We start from the raw sequence: 18,316 nt of genomic DNA on the forward strand, positions 1-18,316 counted from the left end.
TAAAAGAGGAGGAGGCATTGCATTATTAGTTAAGGAGTCAGTTACTGCAGTAAGGAGAGATGATATCTTAGAGGGAGCATTGAATGAAGCTTTGTGGCTAGAGCATAGGAATAAAAAAGGGGCAGCCACATTGTTAGGTGTTTATTATAGACCTCCAGATAGTGGGAAATTGAGGAGCAAATATGTGCACAATTTGCAGAGGTGTGTAAAAACAATAACAATAGGGTAATTATATTAGGTGATTTCAACTTTCCCAACATTAATTGGGATGGACATAGTGTTAAGGGCTGGGATGGAATGGATTTCTTGAAATGTGTACTGGAGAACTTTTTAGGTCAATATGTAGAGGGTCCAACAAGGGACGGCGCAGTGCTGGACCTAATTCTGGGTAATGAAGCCGGCCAGGTGGCTGAGGTGGTGGTGGGGGAGCATTTTAATGACAGCAACCACAACATGGTAGAATTTAAGTTTGTTATGGACAAAGAAATAGACAAGTTGCAAAAAAATGTTTTGGATGATTTTGGGGAGAGTGGATTTTAGTAAAATAAGGCAGGATTTGGGCAAGGTAGACTGGGAACAGCTACTTATGGGGAAATCTACAGAGGAGCAGTGGGGGGCGTTCAAAAAGGAAATGGGGCGGGTACAGGCTCAACATGTTCCCTCTAGGGTGATAGGAAGGAGTAACAAGCCCAGAGAACCATGGATGACCAGAGATATTCAGGTTACGATGAGAAGGAAAACAGAGGCTTTTAGCAGGTATAAGGGAAGCAAATCAGCAGAGACATTAGTGGAGTACAGTAAGTGCAGGGTGGAGCTTAGGAAAGCAATTCGGAGAGCAAAGAGGGGATATGAGAAAGCTCTGGCTGGTAAAAGTAGAGAAAATCCCAAGATATTCTATAAGTATATCAATGGAAGAGGATAACCAGGGAAGAAAGGCTAAGGGCCCATAAGGGACCAAGGGGGCAATCTATGGTTGGAGCCACAGGACATCGCTAGTATATTGAATGAATACTTCACATACGTCTTCACCCAAGAGAATGAGGATGAAGGTATGGAACTCGGGGAGAGAGATTGCGAGGTTCTTGAGCAAATTGATATGGGGAGTGACAAGGTATTGGAGGTGTTGGCAGGCTTAAAAGTGGACAAATCTCCAGGTCTGGATGATTTTATCCCAGACTGCTGAGGGAAGCAAGGGAGGAGATCGCAGGGGCTCTGACACAAATTTTTAATTCCTCTCTGGCCACGGGGGAGGTGCCAGAGGACTGGAGAGCAGCTAATGTGGTTCAGCTATTTAAGAAGGGTCGTAGAGATAAGCCAGGGAATTTCAGGTCAGTGAATCAGCCATCAGTGGTTGGGAAACGATTGAAGAAAATTCTGAAGGAGAGAATCTATCTCCACTTGGAGAGGCAGGGTTTGATCAAGGATAGTCAGCAAGGCTTTGTCATAAAGAGGTCATGCCTAACAAATTTGATTGAGTTTTTTGAGGAGGTGACCAGGTTTGTAGATGAGGGTAGTGCAGTTGATGTAGTTTATATGGATTTCAGCAAAGCCTTTGACAAGGTCCCACATGGGAGACTTATAAAGGAGGCAAATGCACATAGCATACAGGGTAATTTGAGAAGGTGGATTCAAAATTGGCTTAGTCGTAGGAGACAGAGGGAGATGACAGAAGGATGCTTTTGTGACTGGAAGCCAGTGTCCAGTGGCATACCACAGGGATCTGTGCTGGGTCCCCCATTAATTGTCATTTATATAAACGACATAGATGACTATGTGGGGGGTAGGATTAGTAAGTTTGCGGATGACACAAAGATTGGCTGTGTGGTTAATAGTGAGGTTGAGTGTGTTGGGCTACAGAAAGATATAGACGGGATGGTCAAATAAGTGGCAGATGGAATTTAACCCTGAAAAGTGTGAGCTGACACACTTTGGAAGGAGTAATTTGACAAGGAAGTATTCAATGAATGGCATGACACTAGGAAGCTCTGAGGAACAAAGGGACCTTGGCATGTGTGTCCATAGATCTCTGAAGGAGGAGGGGCATGTTAGTGGGGTGGTGAAAAAGGCATATGGGACACTTGCCTTTTGGGTCAGAGCTCCTGCGATCTCTTCCCTGGCCTCCCACAGCTGTCTGGGTCACAAATCATTCGGACGTGGAGATTTGTCCACTTTTAAGCCTGCCAACAGCTCCAATATCTTGTCACTCCCTATATCAATTTGCTCAAGAACTCGCACTCTCTCTCCCTGAGTTCCATACCTTCATCCTCATTCTCTTGGGTGAAGATGTATGTGAAGTACTCATTCAATCGAGGCATTGGTTACAAAAGTAGGGAGGTCATGTTGGAGTTGTATATAACCTTGGTGAGGCCACAGCTGGAGTACTGTGTGCAGTTCTGGTCGCCACAAGATAGGAAGGATGTGATTGCACTGGAGGGGGTGCAGAGGAGATTCACCAAGATGTTAACTGGGATGAAACATTTGAGTTATGAAGAGAGGTTGGATAGGCTTGGGTTGTTTTTGTTGCAGCAGAGAAGACTGGGGCGACCTGATCAAGGTGTACAAGATTATGAGGGGCATGGACAGGGTAGATAGGGAACAGCTGTTCCCCTTAGTTGAAGGGTCAGTCACAAGGTGAGGGGCAGGGGGTTTGGGGCGGGGGTGGGGGGGCGGGGGAACTTTTTTTACCCAGAGGGTGCTGACGGTCTGGAATGCGCTGCCTGGGAGGGTGGTGGAGGTGGGTTGCCTCACATCCTTTAAAAAATACCTGGATGAGCAAGTGGCATGTCATAACATTCAAGGCAATGGGCCAAGTGCTGGTAAATGGGATTAGGTAGGTAGGTCAGGTGTTTCTTAGGTGTCGGTGCTGACTCGATGGGCCGAGGGGTCTCTTCTGCATTGTGTGATTCTGTGAGGGCCGAGACCTCCAAGCCCCGATAGGCTTCGGGGAATTATGCAGATGCGTGGGCCAGGAGCGGGCAGCCCATGCGCAATCCAGCAGTTAAAGGGCTTGGCCATCCTGACAGCAGTGTGCCATAATCAAGAAGAGTCCCAGGCAGGAGACAGGGAGAGGTCCCAAACAAATTCCCAGACAGAGGACTGACACAGGGGGCAGGGAGAGGCCCCGGTTAAGAGGAGCAGAAAAAGAGGCTCCAAGCAGAAAAAGGGCTGCAGCTGGCAGACAGTGGGGGCTCAGCTAAGGCCCCGGCGGTCCAAGGGGGCTCAGCAGAGGCCCCGGCGGTCCAAGGGGGCTCAGCAGAGGCCCCGGCGATCAAACAGGGCTCCGGAGAGGACCTGGCAATTGAAGTTCAGCAGAAGCTGTTGCTTGAAGGCGGCTTAGGAGAAAGTTGATGACTCTGTGCTGCACCACCAATCAGGAATATAAAAGGAATATTCTCCACTGACCCAGATGAGAGCAGTCACAATAACATTCAAGAAGCTTGACACCATTCAGAACAAAGCCGTCCGCCTTGATCGGCACTCCATCCACCACCTTAAACATTCACTCCCTCCACTACTGGTGCATAGTGGCAGGAGTGTACACTATCAGAAAGATGTGCTGAAGCAACTTGTCAGACTCCTTTGACAGCACCTTCCAAACTCGCAACCTCTACCAACTAGAAACCCTAGGGCTCCGGCACATGGGCTCACCATCACTTGCAGGTTTCCACCTAAGCCACACACCCAGATTTCAAACTTAATTGCCATTCCTTCACTGTTGTTGGGTCAAAAACCGGGAACGATCATCCTAACAGAACTATAGATGTACCTGAACAACAGAGGCTTCAGTGATTCAAGGCAGCGACTCATCACCTCAAGGGCAATTAGGGATGGCAACAAATGCCTGTCTTGCCAATGATGCTCACCCTCCACAAATTAATAAAAAAAGCGGAAGCTGACCCTATGTTTTCACGTGATGTTGCCAAGAGCCACCATGCCTGTGATGCATATGACAGATCCAATTTTAGAGTTTTGGAGTACACCAGAGGTGACTATGAAGGAAAAGTGAAAGTACATCACCTGTATAGGAAATTTTGGCTAGTCAATGCAACTAATAGGAAAATCAGGAAGAATACATTGCCACAAGAAATGCATTAAACTTTCCTACCAGTACTCAGTAACACATGCTATATAAAGAACATGCATAAAACAGATTTCAAGGCTACTATCAGGTTATCATGATCAGGCTCCAACATAAACTGATTGCTTCAATGCATTTATCTTCAACTTTCTATCGAAGCTGATAAATAAGTAATGGGGCTAGAAGTTACTCTTATTAATGTTATCATACATATACATAATGTGCTTATATTAATTTTCCAAATTTCCTATTTTTAGTAGCAGCTAAAATCTCTGCTGAACAAGCAAATAATTTGATACGAATACATTAAGTATTTGTACCATACTCAAAATGTGTGATATTCAATATTGTCCATCTCCTAGCCAAAAAAGATTTTAGCCTGGGGAGAAACAAAACATCAAATTAACTGCTGTTGTGCTCAAATTTCATTCCAGCTGAATTCCTTGAGCATAAGCCACACTGCATTTCTAACGTACTTAATTTCCTCTAGAAGATTGCAGTGAAGGAACGGTGATAAAGTTCCAAGTCTATGCATTTCATACTCCAACAGGCGTGAAAGATTCTTTTGGCAACAGTGAAAAAAAGGTACCAAAAACATACTCAATTGAGTTTGTAAGTCAAACCATCAACTGAAGAAATCTTATCAATGGCTGTTGTTTTGCTATGTTCAATTCTTGAGAGATAAAATTTATAGTTTATTGTTGGCCTTCAATAAAGTATTTTCCCTAAGAACAGATGTATGGGCGACAGTTGAAACCTATTCTGCTGCAGTCAATGTGCATGTTTCACTGGGCTATTTTGCTCCTACTGCTCGCCAATGGGAATGTGCAAGAAAGAGAATTTACAGTGTCTGTGACATTTTTCCTGATTTTTACTATCACTGCTTACCTCTCAATCACACGGGAAGAGCAGTTTTCCATGCGTCCCATGCACTCCAATGCTGCCATGTAGCAGTCCAAATTAGGCTTCAGTCCTGCTTCCTCCACTAGGGTGAAAAGCTTGCCGATCTGATTTAATGAACCCTGCAAGCAGACCATGAGGTTACTTTCCCGATCACCCCGAACTACTCTTCAGTCAGACAAAAAGGAGGGGAACATTGGCAAAATAAATAAAACAGTTGGAAAAAGGCAGCTACCTGGAAGAGGAGCAAAATGCCAAAGGAGAAAACTAAAACAGAAAATATAAAAGATTTAACACAAAGTGGACAAGAAAAAAATATAGCAAGTGCGATTTAAAAAAAATAAGAAAAACAGTGGTTTCTCTCAAATTGACAGAACAGAATATCAAATCTGAGGAGCTTCCAAATGCTAGAAATAGTCTTGGAAAGTGGGCTGCTGAGCTGCCGGATGGAGCAAAGTTTAAAATTTTCCTCAGTGAAGCTGGAGATCTCCAGTTCATGTCCACTAATGAGCAATGACCTGAGCCTCTCCATCACTTCTGCCAAATGCTTGACACAACAGCATTAATTAGATCAAAAATTACATGGTCACCCTCCGTTTTTCCCCTGAAATGCTGTGCCCATCAAGTCAAGGGATATTAGTGCTGGAAAATGGCACACTTTCCTCTTGCAATATCCAGTGTCAGTACAATGAACCTAAGGTCAGGTTTGGCAAGATTAGATAGCAAATGAACCTCCCTCTGCCCTGCCCCAACAAGGTATCTCAACATTGCGCCTCAGAAGAGGACAATCTGTTGCACCACTAAGTGAGGTCCCATTTTCCACACCAGCTATCCTTCGGCCTCTGTTGGTGAAGCTATAAATTAACAACAAACTACAGGCACTTTGTGGATTCGTGACCACTAAGACCTAGATTGTGGTTACCAAACTTACTTGCACATACAAAACAGCAGCAGCCTAGAAAACACATTTTTTATGAAGCTAGAGTGTTTTTACAAAGGGGGCAGTGATGCCAATAAATTTGAAGTTCATAAAAAGAGAGAGGAATCCAGAAACAATGCTTTAGAGTAAGTGTTGTAAATGGCATAAATTTATTACCTATAAATCTACTAACCTTTTTAGCCCATAGATGCATTAAGACACTGTAAATCTTAACATTCAACTGCTTCCGGCGAGTAAGAATCCGGTGATGGAACATGACACATTGATGAGCTCTGTCCAGATCATTGATGAATGCACAAGTGTCAACATAGGATAAAATATTTCGCTGGGTGTCACCATATTTGTTGCCGTCTTCATCTTCCAGCAATTTAGCAGAAGGCTCCCATTTGTTAAGCTGTTGGTCAAGGTTTTCCACTTCAGCAAGAACATCTTCCAACGAAAAATCATGTACTGCATTGGACTTGGTATCTGGATGAACTGCATGTGGACTACTCATTACTGAAGAACTGGCTGTGTGTGTCACTGGAGTCTTTGCAGCACTGCCTTTTGATGTACTTTTCCCGCCAGTTCCGGTGGACTTAGTACCTGTAACATTTTTCATGCTGGACAATGGCAGAGATTCTTTCATCTTTTTCACAATATTAAGTTGTCTCTTGGTTTTGTTGTGTTTTTCTTTGTCTAATTTTTCTATCCATTTGCTTGGAGCTGAGGTAGTTTTTGGACCTATTGTTTCTATGTGACATTTTTTGTCCATCTGTTCTTTGGCTGCCTTTTCTTTTACTGCAGCTACAGTGTTCAGGTTAAAAGATTTTTCAAGTTCACTATCTGGCAAAAAAGTAAGATTCTTTCTGCCACTGAGACTTTCCAGATGAGTGACATTTATTCGGTTCACAAACTGTACTTCTGTACATTTCATTTCAGTCACATTATCTGCCTGAAGTTGCTGCATTCGAGCTTTGAGAACTGCCATTTAAAGTAGAAATAAGGAAATTTAACAACGTAACTAAAAAGCGTTCATCAGATAATGCAGAAATACTTACATCAAGGTAAAAGAGACCAATAAAATAGTTGGTACGATTGAAAAGAACACATACATAAGCACAGTTAAAAGGTTACAACTCCTGTACTTGCCAAACAAAAAATCTTTGACCCACATGTATGATGCCTCATTCAATAGTATGGCTCGCCAGAGGAGGAAATGTAATTTTAATGTGAACTACTTCTGGCACTGTCACTGCTGTACGCGAGGTACAAAAAAAATGAGCATGGGGGATATGAGACTGGAGCCTAAGAGAGGGGAACAGGACGCTTGGTTCCTGAGACAAGGGAGCAGGAAACATGCAGCAGGAATAGAAGAAAGCACGGGACCAGATGCAAGAGATTGGTTGTCATATAATCAAGTGATGTGGGAGAACCCAAAAGAGACAGGTAAGCAAGACTGGCCAAGGAGATTAGTGTTCTTCCAGAGTGGGCTACAATTCAATACAACACAATTATCTACCTGCAAAACTCCTTCACACAAATTGTTACTTCTCAAACTTCTAGTCTTATACACATCCAAATATAGAAACAGCTGAAAAAAAAATGTAAGGAAGTATTTCTATTAATTGTACAAAGAGCAATAAAGCTTGAGATTTATAACATTTATTCTGTTTGCAATAAAAAATTTAGTTACAACAAACACTTCAGAAGTTGATTGATTGCTGTTTGTGGTTCAGATAATTAGCTGCAGTACAGTATGTCCTGCATACAAAATACAAATATACAAAGTAGGAGAAGTGGGCCATGTGGCCCCTCAAACCTGCTCCGTCATTCAACAGGGTCATGGCTGCTCTGTTTGTATATCGAATCTCACATTCCTGTCTACCTCCAATTAACTTTGATTCCCTTCCCTAACAAGGATCTATCTATCTCAAAAACATTCAATGGCCCCGCCTCCACTGCCTTCGAAGGCAGAAAGTTCCAAAGTCAGACAACTCCCCTGAGAGAAAAAAATTCTCATCTCTGTCCTAAATTTAAAATAATGCCCCTCTAGTTCTGGACTCGCCGACAAGAGGAAACATCCTTTCCACGTCCATCTTGTCAATGCCATTCAGAATCTTATATACTTCAATTAAGTCAACCCTCGCTCTTCCACACCCCAGTGGAAACAAGCCCAGACTGTGTAACCTTTCCTCTTAAGACAAACCGCTCATTCCAGCTATCAATCTAGTAAACCTCCTCTGAACCACCTCTAACACATTTACATCCTTCCTTAAATAAGGAGACCAAAACTGCACACAGTATTCGAGATGTGGTCTCATCAATGCCTATATAACTGCAGCATAACATCCTTACTTTTATAAAAACAAAAAACTGTGGATGCTGGAAATCCAAGACAAAAACAGAATTACCTGGAAAAACTCAGCAGGTCTGGCAGCATCGGCGGTGAAGAAAAGAGTTGACGTTTCGAGTCCTCATGACCCTTCCACAGAAAATTCTGTTTTTGTTATCCTTACTTTTATGTTTACTTTCTCTCGTAATAAAGGATAGCATTCCATTAGCGTTCTTAATTACTTGCTGTACCTGCATACTAACCTTTTGTGACTCATGAACTAGAATACTTAGATCCCTCTACACCTTGGAATTCTGCAGCTGCTCTCCATTTAAATAATACTCTGCTTTTTAATTCTTCCAGCCAAAGTGAACAACTTCACATTTTCCTACATTATACTTAATGTGCCAGATTTCTGCCCACTCACTCAACCTATCTATATCCATCTACAACCTCCTTATATCCTCGTCATAACATACTTTCCTGCCTATCTTTGTTTCATCTGCAAATTTAGCAACCATGTCTTCACCCCACTCATCTTAGTTATTGATATAAATTGTAAAATGTTGAGACCCCAGCACAGACCCCAGCAGGACTCCTCACGATACGTTGCCCAGCATTAAGTCATTTTGTTTTAACACTGTTTACTTTTCAGGGCCTTTTTTTCAATTTACATCGCCATTTTCGATTATATGTTGTCTACACCCGGCCTGTGCCCGCCCCCAACGCTGCACAATGGGCCAGCTGCAGTCATATTCTGATGTCGGAGCCGCCACTGCAGTCACTAGAGGCCTAGACAGCCAGGAGAGAGCGAGGCCCGTGATGTGGGAGCAGGAGCACAGGGCAGGAACATGAAGCTGTTGCCCACAGATCGGGTGATGAAGCGTGAGCAACCCGGGCTTGGATGGGAAATAGGGAATAGGGAGGGGAAGGGGGGGGGGGCAGGGGAGCTCCACCTCCACCACCTCCCGCAATCCTGGCTCTTCTGCAGCACCCTGCTGGTAAGGGCTCAGCTCCTGCAAACTGCAAGGTAGGGGTCCAGACTCTGGAGACAGAAAAACAGAGACAGGGTGGGAAAAGAGAGAGAGAAAGAGACAGACAGACGGAGACCATAAGACATAGGAGCAGAAATTAGGCCATTCAGCCCATCAAGTCTGCTCCGCCATTCAATCATGGCTGATAAGTTTCTCAACCCCATTCTCCTGCCTTCTCCCTATAACCTTCGATCCCCTTACCAATCAAGAACCTATCTATCCGTGTCTTAAATACAATCAATGACCTGGCCTCCACAGCCTTCTGTGGCAATGAATCACCACTCTCTGGCTAAAAGGTCTTCCCTTTACTCTGAGGCTGTGCCCTCGGGTCCTAGTCTCTCCTACTAATGGAAACATCTTCCCCACGTCCACTCTATCCAGGCCTTTCAGTATTCTGTAAGTTTCCACCACATCCTTCTAAACTCCATCGAGTATAGACCTAGAGTCCTCAAACGTTCCTCATATGTTAAGCCTTTCATTCCTGGGATCATTCTCGTGAATCTCTTCTGGACCCTCTCCAGGGTCAAGAACATCCTTCCTGAGATACGGGGCCCAAAATTGCTCACAATATTCTAAATGTGGTCTGACCAGAGCCTTATAAAGCCTCAGCAGCATATCCCTGCTTTTATATTATAGCCCTCTCGAAATAAATGCTAACATTGCATTTGCCTTCCTAACTACCGACTCAACCTGCAAGTTAACCTTAAGAGAATCCTGGACTAGGACTCCCAAGTCCCCTTGCACTCCGGATTTCTGAATTCTCTCCTCATTTAGAAAACAGTCTATGCCTCTATTCTTCCTACCAAAGTGCATGACCTCAAACTTCCCCACGTTGTATTCCATCTGCCACTTCTTTGCCCATTCTCCTAACCTGTCCAAATCCTTCTGCAGCCTCCCCGCCTCCTCAATACTACCTGTCCCTCCACCAAGCTTAGCCAGGATGCCCTCAGTTCCTTCATCTAGATCATTAATGTATAAAGTGAAAAGTTGTGGTCCCAACACTGACCCCTGCAGAACTCCACTAGTCACCTGCCGCCATCCTGAGAAGGACCCCTTATCCCCACTCTCTGCTTCCTGCCAGACAGCCAATCTTCTATCCATGCTAGTACCTTGCCTCTAACACCATGGGCTCTTATCTTTCTGAGCAGCCTCCTGTGCAGCATCTTGTCAAAGGCCTTCTGGAAGTCCAAGTAGATAACATCCATTGGTTCTCCTTTGTCTAACCTACTCATTACCTCCTCAAAGAATTCTAACAGATTTGTCAGGCATGACCTCCCCTTGATGAAACCATGCTGACTATGCACTTCCAAGTATTCTGAAATTTCAGCCTTAATAATGGACTCTAAAATCTTACCAACGACCAAGGTCAGGCTAATCGGCCTGTAATTTCCCGTCTTTTGCCTCACTCCCTTCTTAAACAGGGGGGTTAAGTTAGCAATTTTCCAGTCCTCTGGGACCCTCCCTGACTCCAGTGATTTCTAAAAGATCACCACTAACGCCTCCACTATCTCTTCAGCTATATCCTTCAGAACTCTGGGGTGTAATCCATCTGGTCCAGGTGATTTATCCACCTTCAGACCTTTCAGTTTTCTTAGCACCTTCTCCTTGGTAATGGCCACCATACTCACTTCAGCCCCCCAACTCTCTTGAACTTTGGGGATGTTACTCGTGTCTTCCACCGTGAAGACTGACACAAGGTACCTATTCAGTCCCTCCGCTATTTCTTTGTTCCCCACTACTACTTCTCCAACGTCATTTTCCAGCGGCTCAATGTCCACTTTTGTCTCTCTCTTACCCTTTATATATCTAAAAAAAACTCTTGCAATCTTCTTTTATATTACTGGCTAGTTTACCCTCATATTTAATCTTCTCCCTCCTTATTTCTTTTTTAGTTGTTCTCTGTTGGTCTTTGTAGGCTTCCCAATCCCCTGGTTTCCCACTGCTCTTCGCCGCATTGTATGCTTTCTCTTTAGCTTTTATGCTGTCCCTAACTTCCCTTGCCAGCCATGGTTGCCTTGTCCTCCCTTTAGTATGCTTCTTCTTCCTAGGGATGAATTTTAGCTGTGTCTCCCAAATTACTCCCAGAAACTCTTGCCGTTGCTGTTCCACTGTCTTTCCTGCTAGGCTCATCACCCAGTCAATTCTGGCCAGCTCCTCCCTCATGCCTCTGTAGTTGCCTTTATTCAACTGTAATACCATTACATTTGATTCCAGCTTTTTCCTCTCAAATTACAGGGCAAATTCTATCATATTATGGTCACTTCCTCCTAAGGGTTCCTTCACCTTAAGCTCCCTTATCAAATCTGCCTCATTACACATCACTAAATCTAGAATTGCCTGTTCCCTAGTGGGCTCCACCACAAAGCTGCTCCATAGACATTCCACAAATTCCTTTTCTTGGGATCCACTACCAACCTGATTTTCCCAGTCTACCTGCATATTGAAATCCCCCATGATCACTGTAACCTTGCCTTTCTTACATTACATGCCTTTTCTATCTCCTGGTGTATCTTGTGCCCCACATCCTGACTACTGTTTGGAGGCCTGTACATAACTCCCATTATGGTTTTTTTACCTTTGCGGCTCCTCAACTCTACCCACACAGATTCTATATCATCTGACCCTACGTCATTTCTTTTCATTTCTTACTAACAAAGCAACCCCACCTCCTCTGCCAACCTGCCTATCTTTTCGATAGGATATATATCCTTGGATATTTAGCTCCCAGTCCTGATCCCCTTGCAGCCATGTCTCCGTGATGCCCACCACGTCATACCTGCCAATTTCAATCTGCGCCACAAGCTCATTTACCTTATTCCGTATACTGCGTGCATTCAGATATAACACCTTCAGTCCTGTATTTCCCGTCCCCTTTCTCATTGTCGTCCCTTTATCTGATGTGCTTGAAGTTAGATTCCTAGCCCTTTCCAAACACTCTGTCCTACTTTGTGTTCTGTAGACTTTAATAGCTTCTCCTGGGCTCTCCTTTCTTTTCAGTTTTTTCATAATTTTCCATGAAGTTGAATCCACCCCCCACACACGCTAACCTGCTGCTTTGTTTCCCATTAGTCATACTTCTTAGAGCTTTTCCCTTCCCTTCCCCCCCCACTTTCTAGTTTAAAGTCCTGTTGACCACCCTATTTACCCTTCTCGCCAGAACACTGGTCCCAGATCGGTTCAGGTGGAGACCGTCCCAACGGTACAGATCCCTCCTGTTCCAATACTGATGCCAGTGCACCATGAAATGGAACCCCTCTTTCCCGCACCACTCCTTTAGCCACGTGTTTACTTCCCTTATTCTCGAGTCCCTATGCCAATTTGCACGTGGCTCAGGTAGTAATCCGGAGATTATAACCCTTGAGGACAGAGTGGGAGAGAGAGAGAGAGAGAGAGAGAGAGAGAGGAGTAGGAAAGGAGACAGAAAGAGAGAGAGACAGAGAGAGAGACTGACAAGCAGACAGAGTGAGAAAGGGAAGCAAGCAAAAGGTTGAGCTGAGTTTCAGAAGTGCTGTGGGTGAGACACATGTTGTATTGCTCAGGGTTTGTTTGGGTAATAGGTAGGAAATTAAGTTCTGAAGAGGACATAAAGAGGCTACAAAAGTACATAAACAGGTTAGCTGAGTGGGCAAAGATCTGGAAAATGGAGTATGAATTGAAAATATGTGAGGTTGTCCAATTTGGCGGGACAAATAAAAAAAACAAGGCATATTATCTAAATGGTGAGAGATCGCAAAGCTCTGAGATGCAGAGGGGTCTGGGTGTCCTAGTGTACAAATCATAGAAAGTTAGGATGCAGGCTTTTTTTTTTATCCGTTCATGGGGTGTGGGTATCACTGGCATTTATTGCCCATCCCTAATTTCCCTTGTTCAGAGGGCATTTCAGAGTCAATCAGGTTGCTGTGGGTCTGGAGTCACATGTAAGCCAGACCAGGTAAGGATAGCAGACTTCCTTCCCTAAAGGACATTAGTGAACCAGATGGGTTTTTATGACATTTGGCAATGGTTTCATGGTGATCAGACTTTTAATTCCAGATTTTTATTGAATTCAAATTTTAGCATCTGGCATGGTGGGATTCAAACCCGGGTCCCCAGAGCATTATCCTGGGTCTCTGGAATACTAGTCCAGTGACAATACCACTATGACACTGCTTCCCCCTGCACAGGTGCAGCAAGTAATTAGCAAAGCTAATAGAATGTTATTGTTTACTGCGAGGGGAATTGAATACAAGAGTATGGAGGTTATGCTTCAGTTATACAAGGAATTGGTGAGACCACATCTGGAGTGCTGGTCTCCTTATTTAAGGAAAGATGTAGTGCATTAGAAACAGTTCAAAGAAGATTTACAAGACTAATACCTGGAATGGGTGGGTTGTCTTATGAAGAAAGGCTGGACAAGCCAGGCTTGTATCCACTGGAGTTTAGAAGAGTAAGAGGCGACTTGATTAAAACATATAAGATCCTGAGGGGGCTTGACAGGGTGGATGTGGAAAGCATGTTTCATCTTGTGGGAGAACCAAGAACTTGGGGTCACTGTTTCAAAATAAAGGGTCACCCATTTAGGACAGAGATGAGGATTTTCTTTTCTCTGAGGGCTGTGAGGCTTTGGAATTCTCTTCCTCAAAAGATGACTGAGGCAGTCTTTGAATATCTTTAAGGTAGAGGTAGATAGATTCTTGATAAGCAAGGGGGTGAAAGGTTTTCGGGGGTTGGCAGGGATGTCAAGTTGAGGTTACAATCAGATCAGCCATGATCTTATTGAATGGCGGAACAGGTTTGAGGGGGCATGCGGCCTATTCCTGCTCTTAATTCATATGTTTGTATGTTTAGTATTATCTAATTTCAATGTATATATATTTCTCTTATATTCAGTGATTTATTTTGTTTTGTAAGTTATTCCAGGTGGGAATGCACAGTGCTACACATGTACGATACAAAATTTCAAATTGTACATTGGTTCTTCTGGGCAAGAAATGTCCAAAGGAGCCTAACTATGGCTTTAACAATGATTCCCATGGAAAGTTATGATTCACATAAAGTTGCGATCTTCAGGAACACAATCACAACTTTAAGTGAGGGCTTGTTGTATATGAGTCAGGATTTGTTTTAAATTCCAGCTAAAATCTTTTAAATAAAATCATTTCAAATTTCAATCATTTGAAGTATTTTAGAAGTCAAATTTTGACTTTGGCATGGATGCAGAGTCTCATGAAAGATAGTTCTTAGTGATTGATGAACCAAACGTGTTCCTGAAACATATCTATTTCCTCCCAACTTCAATTTTCTCTATCCACACTTACCTTGTAACAGACGAGCTCTCTCCCAGGTTTGATTCTTTCCATCATCCTTCTTAGGGATAATAGAAGAGTAATTTCTTCTGAAGGAACCCCAAGACTGCTCTGAAAGAACAATTTCAAGCATTTTTTGCTGTGCTGTCCACACAAACCAGGAATATCTATCAATAGTTATCAATCATATTTTTCTGTTGCTCAGAATTTTACAAAACGTTGCAATACTATCACAAAGCCCTCATTTGTGACAGTAGTTCAGCTTTCTTCTGTGCTGGAAGGAAAGTGCCTGGGTACTCACAAAGTGAATTAGCCACTGATTTAATATGTCATTTTTGTCTGTGCCCTTTCAATAAATAAAGGAACATCCATATGTCTACAAAAGTATCTGCATTAATATAGTGCCTTTCATGACCTCAGGACACTCCCAAGTAGTGTACGGCCAGCGAGGTACTTCTGAAATGTACTCACTGTTGCAACATGGGGAATGTTAACCAAGTTACGCACAACAATCTCCCACAAACAGCAATGTGATAATGACTAGATAATCTTATTTTGTGATGTTGGTTGAGGGATAAATATTGGTCAAAGACACCAAGCCTAACTCCCTTTTTCTTCTTCAAAACAGAGCAATGGGATCTTTTGCATCCACTTTGGAAAGCAATCAGGGGCTCTGTTTAACATTTTATCCAAAAGATGGCAGCAATCTCTCAATACTGCACTGGACTATCGGCTTTTGATATTTGTGTTTGTCTTTGGAATGGCACTTGAACTCACAACCTTCTGACCAAGATATGAGCGTTCTACCAACTGAGCCACAGCTAACAATTGAAAATGGGCTGATCATACATGCAAAAATAGCCTTTCAAATAACTTCTGATTTTGGAAAAAATTGACAGGACACAAACAAGCAACTTTGCAAAAAACAAAGAAGAACTTTGCAGGGGCTGTGAATAACAAATAGACAAAACTATGTCTATTTTGACCTTGCTGGTGCCACAACAGCGCCATTTTTTAATGTACAAGCAGAAAATGTTGACTTATGCTAGGTGGTCTCACTAGTTATGATGAATAATTGCACCACCATGGGAAGCCTGGTGTCAAAGCTCCATACATGTTTGCTGAAACTTCTGCACAGAGAGCAACTCACATTATACTTCTTACTTTTCTCAAAGTAGAAAATGCTAATGGACTTTTTATAAATCAGAAATTGAGGGAAAAGAGGAAGCATGAGTATTTTTTAAAAATTGTAAATAAATATACTATCTTACAGCTGCTACAAATAGCTCAAATTTGGTGCAATTGAGATCAGGCCAAGGATATACCACATATTTTACGCTATTGAATCAGGCGGAGCATAAGCTAGTACGTAGTAGAGATCAGAATAGTCAAAGAATGAGGGAAAGTTTGATAGTTTCTAGAAACAATTATAAGACCTCACCAACAAGAAAAATCAAACATTTTTCTCTAACAGCCAATGCATTGCTGACAGTATTGTAGCCTCTCTAAACTGAAGCTTTAATATTTCGTCAAATGAACTTTGATAAAAATTTGAAAAATAAACAGGGAAAGGAATAGAATTGTGGATAGCTTGGAGTTGGTGCAGGTGAGACAGGATGAATGGTCTTTTGTCCTGTTAAATTCTGCCATGTTAAATCTAACACAGTAAATTGAGCTACACCTTGCATTAAATATGCAGAACCAGCCAAGACCACTAAAAATGATGAATTTAAAGAAAAAATGATAAATATTTCAAACCAATTGAAGTGAATAAAACAGACCTCCTTTTATTAACAAAAGTAGCAGATTTACAACACAACCTTAGAGTAAAACCTGATCCTTTAACAACAAATTGCATTTATAGAGTGACTTTGACATAGTATAGCACATCAAGGCACTTCACAGAAACATTACCAAACAAAATTTAATACTGAACTACCTGATGATATGTTAAGACAGATGATCAACAAAGCTAAGTTTCAAGAAGCATCTTAAAAGAGAGAAGGATCGAGAGGCAGAGAAAGGAAATTCCTCATCTGTGGGCCCAGGCAGCTGTGTAGCAATTAAGATAAACTCAAGAGGCCAGAATTGGAGGACCATAAAGATCGTGAAAGTTTGTGGGGTCTGTGTGACAGAAATAGAGGGGTGAGGCCATGGAATGATTTGAAAACTTAAGGAAAATTTTAAAATTGAGGCATTGCCAGACCAGGAGCTGATGTATTTCAACAAACACAGAGCTAATGAGTGAACAGAACTTGTTAGGAGTTGGTACAATATGGACAACAGAGTTTTGGCTGAGCTCAAGTTTATGAACAGTGGAAGATGGGAGAAGTGGCCAGCAAAGTATTGGAATAGTCAATTCTCAAGGTAACAAAAGCACGGACAGGGGTTTCAGCAGCAGATGAGGTGAGGTGCGAGTGGAGCATTATGGAGCTGAAATAGGCTGCTTTAGCAGCATGTGGTCAGAAGCTTAACGTGGTCTAATGTGACACCAATGTTACAAAACATTGCCTGACTCGGCTTCAGACAGTTGCCAGGGAGAGTGATGAGTGTGGGTAATGAGGAAACAGAGCTTGTAAAGGGGACTGAAGGCAGTGTCTTTCCAATATTTAGTTGGAGGAAATTTCTGTTCACCCAGAACCACGGACGCCGGACAGTTTACAAATATCGATTTAGAAAGGGTAGGGACCATAAATCTCACTCCTGACATTTCTATGCTTTTGGGAGCTGAGGATAAAAAAAGGAATATCTTTTCCGCAGACAAGGTTTTGACAGCTTATTGCGGCTCAGTGGGCGGTAATGGAAGGGTTTAATGGATCATTGAAGGGGCGGGGGGGGGGGGGGGGAGAGAAAGGCGGCTGCACATGGAGCCCCTTGTCTTCCCCCCCACCCCCGAAAGGCTCAGCAAAGCTTCAGTGGGAACTCGTGGAGGAGCCACGGCTTTTTACCTGGGCTCCCAGCGAGATGGGTCCTGAGCTGCAGACAACGGTGACAGCCCGAAGGGAGGAGAAGCAACTCTCTCAGGGTGGCGGGGCCGGAACTCCGGGAGGAGCAGAGTCTCAGCAGCGACATCTCGCTTCTCCCCTAGGCCGCCATCTTAGTCGTTAGGGGCGGGCAGGCCGGCCGTTGGAGCCGGCGCGCATGCGCGCAGCTCGCACTGCACGACGGGAATAGAGGCCAAGCCGCTGGGAGGAGCGAAAGAGAGAGAGAGAGAGAGAGAGAGAGAGAACGAACTACAGCTCCCAGGAAGCCTTGCGCGCAATCGGGCACTTGACACCAGGCGCTTGCAGTGTGGGCCATCAGTATCACAGAGACAGAGTGGAAATCATGCTTTAAGATCCCATATCCATTTAAACACAATGAGTTGGGTTAGTTCTGTGTGTTATATCAAAGATGGATGTGCTTCAGTGCCTGTAATGAAGGAATGGTAACAGTAAAATACAAGCAAAATATTGTGGATGCTGGAAATAAAATCAGAAAGTGCTGGAAAAACTCAACAGGCCTGTGGAGAGAGAAACAGAGTTAATGTTTCGAGACCAATATGACTCTTCTGCCAGACCTGCTAAGTTTTTACAGCACTTTCTGCTTTTATGCAGGACTGGTGTATTGGGTTGTAATTTTAATACAATTTTAATTCAATATTCCTTTTAATATCCCATCCGCCAATTCCCTGCTACCTGTTGAATTTGATGGTTTTTGTTGGTGCATGATTCCATTTTCAACTTGATTATTCCTGATGAGTTCTGATGAAAGCTCATCGATCTG

The 18,316-nt window shown here is 43.2% G+C and overlaps 1 protein-coding gene across 2 annotated transcripts in view; it reads right to left on the reverse strand.

Annotated features, from left to right (window-relative positions):
- polrmt (polymerase (RNA) mitochondrial (DNA directed)) overlaps window positions 1-17,674 on the reverse strand; it is a 128,415-nt gene extending 110,741 nt beyond the window's left edge. The window contains exons 1-5 of one of the 2 annotated variants that reach the window (XM_041205093.1): window positions 17,500-17,537; window positions 14,564-14,662; window positions 7,420-7,491; window positions 6,091-6,881; window positions 4,967-5,100 (exon numbers count right to left, since the gene is read on the reverse strand). In XM_041205093.1, coding sequence (XP_041061027.1) covers window positions 4,967-5,100; window positions 6,091-6,867 — 911 coding nt within the window. In that variant the 5' untranslated portion in view covers window positions 6,868-6,881; window positions 7,420-7,491; window positions 14,564-14,662; window positions 17,500-17,537. Of the gene's footprint in view, window positions 1-4,966; window positions 5,101-6,090; window positions 6,882-7,419; window positions 7,492-14,563; window positions 14,663-17,499 lie in introns of both variants that reach the window. The other variant, XM_041205092.1, reaches the window with a different exon arrangement.
- Window positions 17,675-18,316: the final 642 nt, after the last annotated feature.

The sequence above is a fragment of the Carcharodon carcharias genome, chromosome 14 (genome assembly GCF_017639515.1).
Source record: "Carcharodon carcharias isolate sCarCar2 chromosome 14, sCarCar2.pri, whole genome shotgun sequence".
NCBI lineage: Eukaryota > Metazoa > Chordata > Chondrichthyes > Lamniformes > Lamnidae > Carcharodon > Carcharodon carcharias.